This window comes from Astatotilapia calliptera, chromosome 2, assembly GCF_964374335.1.
Source record: "Astatotilapia calliptera chromosome 2, fAstCal68.1, whole genome shotgun sequence".
Taxonomy (NCBI): domain Eukaryota; kingdom Metazoa; phylum Chordata; class Actinopteri; order Cichliformes; family Cichlidae; genus Astatotilapia; species Astatotilapia calliptera.
Window position 1 is genome coordinate 35,938,823 of NC_137423.1, and position 9,350 is coordinate 35,948,172.

Sequence of the window (9,350 nt, forward strand, 5' to 3'; positions counted from 1 at the left end):
TTTGAGAACCACATTTTGCACATATTCAAAGGACTGAATTAGCCTCTGACCGACACAAACCAAGTGCCCAGTGAGCCCTTTTGACATGGTCTCTATTGGTGGAGTTCACTTTGGCCCACACTCTGGTAATTCCCTCTTTCCCCTCGCTCCTTCCTGCATCAGATTGTGCCATGCCTGAAATGAGATAGCGAATTCCCAAAGCACATTTAGGAGATGATGAAGGGTGTGCTTGCCTGCAATTCATGACTTCATGCATTAACATTCATTTGGTCTTATATCATTTCTGAACATAAGATTAACTCTTCAGGTGAAGTGGGCTAGAACAAACAGCTGCTTCCTGGCTTCTTCAGCAGGCTCCTCTGGACCAATACAGCACCACAGAAATGAGCTCTCCTCCATGCTATGCGCCTACACATTAGCTAAAAATGAGTGTGAATCTACAGTGTTTCACAAGGCAGTAAAAATAAGAGACCAGTGTTTTAACACTATCTTGATATCGTGTGGTTTTTATATCACATTTATGACGTGCAGCAGAGGGATTGATTGTATTTTTATTGCATATACACTCAAAGACGTATGTACAAAGATCCACGGTCCTCTGCCTCCGAGGGGCATCGTTAGTGTTACAGCATCTCAAACCTTTCTGTGTCTGTGTGTCTGCTCTCTGTGCAGCTGGACGACCCGTCAGTATTCCCAGCGGTGATTGTTGAGCAAGTTCCCGCAGCCGATCTGTTGCAAGTATACTCGGGGCTCGAGTCCGATGAGGTGACCAACGGTATCATGGTGGATACCACTCTCCATGTGGTTGAGGAACCATCCATCTTGGAAGGAGGGGTGGATCTCACAGGTGCACATGCAATAAACGCTGAATTTTAATGAGACATAACAAAACTAACAAAGCACACAAGTGGAAGATGCAAAGCCAGAAAATTACAAACTACACATTTAATTCCTGCTCCGTTGCACAGCACAAACAGCCTTCTTAGGTACTCTTCGAATTAATTCATTACAATTAATCTGTAGACTGACCCACAAACTATTCACTGAACAGTGAGTTACCTGAAAATTCAGAACATGCAAGCATGCATTCAGCGATATTAACTTAAAAATAAGTCTTTCTCCTTAAAATGAAAAACGTTTTAAAAATGTACTCTCCTTGTCGTAAGTGAAAGCTGACATAAAAAAAGAACCTTTGTAGCCATTCACCTGTGTTTGACCTACACTTCTCAAAAAAGTAAATTATGCAAAGCATCAGCCTCCGAGTATTTCTTATTAATGAATTTGTTGTCATCTGGTGGACAGAAACAACAGTCTCAGGCACAGAGGACAGCATGGAGACAAATGAAGCAGCGGCGGCTCTTCTTAACATGGAGTCTCCGAACAACATTTTGGATGAGAAGCGTATGCGTAAGTTAATTTGCATGCTTATTATTCCACTCCTTCAGCTTGTGACAAAAACGTCAGCTTTGATCTAGCGCTGTTCATAATTGCAGCTTGAAACACTTTTCTGTATCTCTTGTTTATGCTAAGTTCACACCTATGGCACTCTGCTTGAGTCAGACCTGACATATGCCCCACTGAGGCCTGACCAGATGGACGGTGTTGCCCTTGACATGTCCGTAGACGAGGACACCTCATCTATGGATGAGATTCCCCAAAAATTTCCCTTAAAACCTCAGAAAAAAACCAAAGGTAAGACATTTTTCCTCCTTGTTAGAACTCCCTCACTAAAAATTCACTGTTGTAGGTAATTAGATGATTTCACTGTGGCCTTTCACCTTATAACACACTACTCCATAATTTGAATCATAGTGCGAAAGCCGCGGGCGGTCCGTCCCTGCTCTCCCATCACCACCCCTAACCTACCACTCAGGAAGAAGAGCAAAGAGGGCAAAGGTAAGCCTCACTAACTAGTCCACTTTTCTATAATCAGCCAATAAAAATCAAGGTCTGTCCTCCTCTTGTGTACGCTCCATTTCCTCATGTGGAGTGTGCAAACAGCAGTCCTCAACCCCTGCAGTCCAGTGGGGTCGAATCTAGGAGAGTTAATGGATGAGGGGATCTCAAAGTGCTGTGTTTCACAGGGAAACAGAAGTGATTGCAGGCTGGAGGGCACGTTGATGCTCTGCCGATAGAAGGAGACTAGTGGTGTGCCATGTAAAACCTCATTGCACCCTACAGTGTGACTCAAAGAGGAGGGGACTGGGGACAGCAGGTTCAGTTGCACACATATACATCACCCTGTCATGGTGTCTGGGATTCATCTGACTACTGGGAGCGTTGCTGTTTTTAACCACTTCTGGCCGAAGCATTTCATGAATTAGAGTAATCTACTCCCAGACTTGATATAATTAATGTCATCCCAAGGCACGCATGTACACATACAATGGCTGGAATAAAAGAGCAGCTCCTCCTGTAACCCTGTGGCGTTCATATATTCATAAACTGTACTACTAAATGAATTATAGATGTCTATAGCACAGCTCCAAGGCTTCGTCGCGAACGTCTGACTCACTTGAAAGTTAAAAACAAGACTAAATTTATTTCCCCCCCAATTTGCAGGCAATACCATCTACCTGTGGGAATTCCTTCTGGCCTTACTGCAGGATAAAAACACCTGTCCCAAATACATCAAGTGGACACAGCGGGAGAAAGGCATCTTTAAGCTTGTGGACTCCAAGGCTGTCTCAAAGCTGTGGGGCAAACACAAGAACAAACCTGACATGAACTATGAGACCATGGGAAGAGCTCTCAGGTGAACATACGAGCATCATTTTTCTGAGCAACGCTGTGCTTCAAATGAGCTTTTATTTTGCTCTGAAACCTAAAGACATGGTTCCATAGATGTATTCATAATGCCCATCAGGAATGATTATAATGTGTTGGACATCTGTTTTCTTTTCTAGATACTACTATCAGAGAGGCATCCTGGCTAAAGTGGAGGGGCAGAGGCTGGTCTATCAGTTTAAGGAGATGCCAGCTGACCTCGTGGTGATTGAGGATGAAGAGACGGGTTCTGATACCAATGTCGGCTACGGAAACCAGAGATCGACCAACGGGCGGTCTGTGGTTCGTGGAGGGTCCAAAGGGCACGGAAGAGCTCATGGTCAGCAGCACGTCTCGGTAAAACAGATGAAGAAAGAGCCAAACAATGAATGTCTCTACCAGCAAGCTAACGGTGGACAGGCTGAGCAGCTCCTCCAGTCTGTTCATATGCTGCAAGCCAACCAAGGGGCCGGAGTCCAGGAAACAGCACAAGCTTTAAGGTGAGCGACTGTGAAAAACACCAGAGGTGTTTTAAGAGGAACCAACAGCAAAATGAGGAGTAGTTTTATTTTTGTTTCATTACTCCACAGCGGATACCAGAAAATCATTCTCTGCTTAATGATCTTTCAAACTAGGGCTCGATGGGTAAATCAGTTGGGCTGATATTAGCTTATTCTGGATCTATCTGTCCATATGTCAGCAAAAGTAACAGATTTGCAATACAGAAAACCCAAGAGTGAGTTTGATATATGGTAGAGTCGGTGTCTCTAATACACTCTATATCCACCAGAGAACACAGATAACACTGAGTCAGATCTTATGATTATTTACTTTCTTGCGAAGAGCTAGACTACAAGATTGACGCTGTTGTCGTGTGTGATGAAAATGTGCCAAATGCTGGTAATTTCAAAGGCTAGAAAAGGGGTAACAGCTAGCTTGTCTCTGCTGATTGCCTCTTAAGAGCATTAAATGCAAGACTCTTATAAGCCATTGTTCTTAGACACGAAATATGCCCAGCATTCAATTCTTCAGACACGCATGTGTTTCACGCTTTCTTGTCTTTGTGATTTTTGTGTAAAACAAATGAAGTAAGAAGTAAGAAATCATATAATCGTCATCCACCAAAGTGCATGTCAGTCAGGTATCCTTACCAATAACATAAAAAACGTGGTAATTAAAATATAAATGTCATTATTAATCTCAAATGATACATAAACTGATTATTCTAAACTAAGTTTATGTTAAATGCTTTATGCTTAAATCTTACTCATACTCACACATGCATGCATCATAGCGTTGGACCTGATATTCACAGAAAATGTCTGAGTCAAAGCTTATCGCTCTTATATTAGTGGCGGCGTCTTGTAGGGGGAACTCAATTACATCTCGAAGCCTCGTATGTACAAAATGTCACCTTTTGAGAATTTGAGATGCAGAGTTTCATTATACATAATAAAACTGTGAGGTGAGCACAGCAACAGCCAACCCAGCAGAGCTGAAGTAAATCTTTACTTTATATAATTCATTTTTTTGTTGTTGATGTCAGTAAAGTGCCAGATCACCTTTAGATTTTTATAAAGTGCATTTCTTCTTCTTCTGTTTTTTGCGTTCTGGCACAGCTTTACTTTGCATTTTATTTTTCTGTTGCCAAGTCTGCTGCCTGTATTATCACAAAATTCTACTTTTTTTTTTTTTTAGTGGTTAAACATTGTCTGCTGTTAGAAATTGAAGAGACTCATAATTTCCACAGTACAGCTGTCAGCACAATTTGTTATTTTAATAAAGGCTTTAGTTGTGCTTTTTAGGCTCATAGCTGTGCGGTCGCTAATTTTCACAGTAGGTGTCCGTTAAAAACAAACCTTGTATATATTTGCAAAGATATAAAGAGAATATTCAATTACACCAACTCTGTCAGAGACAGTGAGGAGACTCACCTACATCTTCTGTTTTTTTTATTTTATCAGGACCATTAACACCCCTGCATCAGTTCCTATGGTCCTGACATCTTCCCGCTCGCTTCAGTCTGTTCCCCTCACTGTTCTAGCCAACGGGGACTCCAGCCACTCCCCTTCTCGGGTTATCCTCCACACCATGCCCTCCACGACGGCAGGTGGTAAAGATGTGCTTACCATCCATACGGCTTCCATAGCAGGTGGGGCTAACAGCCTGCAGGATGGCCTCCCGCAGCAGCTCTTGGTCACCAGTCTGGGCTCATCTGCCTCCTCCTCCTGCACTTCCCCTCCAGGAGTCATTAGTTCCACCGCTTCCAACCTCAATGGTCTCCCCCGCCTTGTCACCATTAACACCACCTGCGGGCAGACCATGGTGGCACAGCAGCCCGGCACCGTAATTGCCACTGTGCTCAAATCTAGCGACCTCTCAGGGCTGCAGGTGAAAGAGGAGATGCTGGACCCCACCTACTTTCAGTCGATGGTGAACGGCGATCCATCACTGGCCGCACATACTTTTGAAAAAGAGGAGATGGAAGCAGGGGAGGCGGAGCTGCAGTACAGGACTGTTATCATTGATACCAGTCAAAGCCAGGGCCCAGAGGGCGCAAGTGAAACTATAATTAATGGACATTCTTCTCAGAGCAGCAGCCCTAGTGAGGGTCTGACCCCTGTGGAGGAGCTGGAAGTGCGTGGAGAGATGTCCCTGCAGCCTGAGCAGGGAATCAAAGGCCTGCAGGAGCTGCCAGTGTCTGTTCAATTGCCTGCAAACTTTATCCAGATAAAGACAGAACCTGCAGAGGCTTAGTGCTGCAGGACTCTTCAACAAAAGCTGAACCAAAATTGAATCCATTTTCTTTACCTACCACAGTGATCTGATCAAAGATCAGAACGAGGGATCTTGCAGCTTTTAAAGGTTGGTCAGTTCAGCCTCAGGATTTATTGTTTACCAACATATTTGTGACCATGTGCCTAATTTTAAAAATCAAGGGAGTGTTTAGTTTTTTTAAGAAGTAACTTTTCAGATTTAGGATTCTTTTTTTCTGTAGACACAATCCCCAACACACACACACACACACACACACACACAAATACACACATATGCACACATGCACAAACACAAAATGCTTTTTTTCCTCTAGGAGAGTAGCCATTGGATAAACCAGGAATCCCTGTCTACCAAATGTGCCAGTTAGCTGTTTTTTTTTAACTTTTCATCTCACTGGACTCACGTGTTTAAAGAAAAATGCAAGAAACCAAAAACCGGGGACTGAATGCCAAATGGTGCAATGACCATTTGGCATCTGGCAATGTGTGAGCGTACCTGATCTTTACATCAGGTACGAGTTACTTTTCGCACGGATGTTGTGTTTGCTGGAAAAAAGAAAACCCACACATCTCGGAGTTCAATTGAAGAGTGCCTTACCGGAAGTTCAGAACAGTTCAAGACCGTTTGTTGGAAACAGCTGCGTAAGAGATGAAAAACAGACTAAATACCTTCACAGACTTTCAGACTTCCAAGAAGTTATTACGCATTTATTTTCATATAAACAAAATAGGTATGCATTCACTCTCTAATACCCTTGGCCTTAAAACACTGTGTTACTATGGAAATGGGCATTTTCCGTCTATCAAGGACAGTGTAACATCAAAACTGTTTGTATAGAGCTGCAGACCGAAGGCACAGCAGGATAGGGAGGCACAAATGGAGAGAAAGAATACACGAGATAAAACAGATTTTATCAGTCTCTGCCTCAGAGGCTCCGAGGTTTAAATCCTGTTGTTATCAAATGGAATATATATGAATCTATTGATAAAAATGAATAAATATATATATATATATACATATAATATACAATTGAGATTCAATTTTAAGGCCACAGTGAATTTATTTATTTTGTGAATTCCTAAATTCTGTGTAAAAACCAGGCACATTTGTTTTCTATTTACATGTAAAAACCTGAGGGGAAATACAAAGAATATGAACGTTAATACCAGGAGGCTTATTTGGTAGTTTTTTGTAAGACCAACATTTTTCACGTGTATAGCTTTCCATATAATCAGCTTTGGTATTTCCTTGAGTTTTGGACTCGAGTGTTCAGTGCAGCATGATTACTCCACTGTTATATTCTCTTATATCCTCTGATTTAAACATGTACTGAATGTTCTTTTCATTCCTTCTTATCAGCGGACATACCTCTTTATCTTTTTTAACAGTCAAGCAGACGAAACTATGCATTCAAATATATATTCGCTGTGTATGTGCTGTATAAAGTATCAAATGTAACAATTCACATGCCTTTGAAATCCTATCTCTGTTTCGCCATTTGTTTGGTACAAAGAGGAACCAGTGCTGTTTTTTTTTTGTCTTGTTTCAAGCTTTGCTCCTTTTCCCCTCCTTCCTCTTTCTCCTCTCCACTCCTGTCACCTTGTTACCTCTTGTCTGGTTTTCTCTCCTCACCGCCTCCTCGACTGCTCTCGGCTCGGGTCAGTCGAGTCTGTGCCTTCTTTATTTGCTGTCCCACTTGGTTAAGAACCTCTCAGGCCAGCCATCCGATTGGCCCCTTGGTCCTGCCGGGGATGAAGCCATATTGATCCTGAGTGGTATCCCGGCTAAATTGGTTGTATTTTCCAGCCGGACTGTAGCTGCAGAGTGAGGACATTCAGACATACTGACCTCCATCTGCACTTGCACCTAAGGACAGGTGTTAAACGCTACTTTACAACCTCACATCAGCCAAAAGGGCTCTGGGTCTGCAAAGACACTCTGAATGTATACTTGTTTTTAAAGTACATGCTTTTTTTTTTTAAAGTACATGCAGCCAATAAGTACACTGGGTTACATTTGCATTAAAATCTGTCAGTCTTTCGGTGGGGATTTGCTGCCTTGTTTGCTTTGTATATATTCCTGTATCTACCCTTCCTTTTTCTCAGAGCACTGTTTTACTGTCTGTGAAACATTGAGGTATGTCCACTGCTTATGTTTTTGTTGCTTCTTATGACTTGGGTTATCAATGGCCTCCTTTATGCTGAATATAGAATAGATTTTTAAGAAAAAGTCAATATGCTAATTAAATGCAAAATCTTGTCTTTTGACTGTTCTCTCTCTTTCTTTTTATTTGTTGCTGTTTTTGCTGGCAGAATGATTTGGAAATAGAGCGAGGCGCAGATAAAGTGTCATACAAGCTTTTTTTTAAATTATTTTTTTTGGAAAAATGAAACAGAAAACCGAATTAAACTTGGAAACAAATAGCTTCCAAGCGGTTACTAAGTCCATTCATTTGCGCTGTTGCGATAATGAAACTGCCTTGAAAATTCAGTTGTATTGTTGGGCTGTTTAAGCTTTGGGGGACATTTGATCACATGGTATTTTGAGAGAAAGAAAAAGCTACTGTAGAAAACTGGATTGGAGCCATTAGCGGGCCAGAGACTGATTGGACTGTACTTAAGAGCTCTGCTTCTCCAGTTGCTGTGGGTGGATGAATACATTAGCATGTGACATGCCCAGAGCTGAAGACAGACGAGTCTGTCACCACAGTTTGCATAGTGGAAAGTGTGTGTGTGTGTGTGTGTGTGTGTGTGTGTGTGTGTGTGTGTGTGTGTGTGTGTGTGTGTGTGTGTGTGTGTGTGTGTGTGCACGTTTAAGCTGTGGTTGGCGCGAGAATGAGTTACACTGAAGTGGGTTGATTCTTTTCAAGCATGTGTTATGTTGATGTGTTTATATATGTGAGGATGGAGTGTTTGTGTGTTTGGGGTTTACATTGGCTTGGAGTGACTGTGCATGTGTGTGTGCGTGTGCGTGTGTGCAGGGTCAGGAAGACGGGTGGTGTTGAGGAAGTCTTCTGGCGTCGGGGCTTGCCTACCGTGCCTTGCTCCGTCTACACCCACATACACAGCTGTGTACCACACAATCCAATCTTGCCATAGGGTTACACACACACGCGTGCACACACACACATAGAAACAAGACCAAGTTCAGCCGCAGCCACCATTACAACCTTCTTCACGCCACTGAACAGCTACCCGAACCTTTTTCAGATGAAAAAAATGGTTTGAAATGGGAATGAAATCATCGCACAAGCTCCACATTCGGCAACAAACAGCCCTCCATTACATCCAAGCAGACACTTTGCTTTTCTGTTGAGCGGTTCATCGATTGCCTGCCATAGGGTAAGCGGAGGTTCTTATGGATTACTAAAATAATGAAAGGCTACTAGCAGCCGTTATGTCTGTGCTATTCCTTTGGTTAGTGAGTCAGAGACCCTGAAGATGGAGTGAGAGCCAGGTCCTGGGAGAGGAGGACTATTTCTGTGTCGCCTGCAGCCACTGACACAGCGCGAGTGTTTACTGCTGTGCCATGCTGCCTCTCACAGTGGGAGCAGTTGAGGGATGACGGCTGACATTATTGTGCCTCCAGCCTGTAGCAGGAACAGTACAGGGAGAGCTTATTTAACCATCAGGTCACCAGACTGACTGCAACATTACAAAGAAAAGGAGTTGATGGCTGCTGTCTTATGGCTGCTGAAGCTTTGTGCAATTTATTAACAACATGCAGGTAAAGTTAGATTCAAATGGATCCCATTTTTATTTTTACTTTACTCCACAGAAGCAGATGTGGATGTATTAAGGACAGCG

General features: G+C 42.7%; 1 protein-coding gene across 6 annotated transcripts in view; it reads left to right on the forward strand.

Moving 5' to 3' along the window:
* The window catches only part of elf1 (E74-like ETS transcription factor 1), a 39,113-nt gene extending 33,302 nt beyond the window's left edge, over window positions 1-5,811 (forward strand). For all 6 annotated transcript variants that reach the window (XM_026146046.2, XM_080289559.1, XM_026146038.2 and 3 more), the window contains 7 exons: window positions 673-847; window positions 1,303-1,407; window positions 1,531-1,692; window positions 1,813-1,896; window positions 2,563-2,755; window positions 2,907-3,266; window positions 4,731-5,811. In XM_026146046.2, the coding sequence (XP_026001831.1) occupies window positions 673-847; window positions 1,303-1,407; window positions 1,531-1,692; window positions 1,813-1,896; window positions 2,563-2,755; window positions 2,907-3,266; window positions 4,731-5,523 (1,872 nt within the window). In that variant the 3' untranslated portion in view covers window positions 5,524-5,811. The remainder of the gene's footprint in view (window positions 1-672; window positions 848-1,302; window positions 1,408-1,530; window positions 1,693-1,812; window positions 1,897-2,562; window positions 2,756-2,906; window positions 3,267-4,730) is intronic.
* Window positions 5,812-9,350: the final 3,539 nt, after the last annotated feature.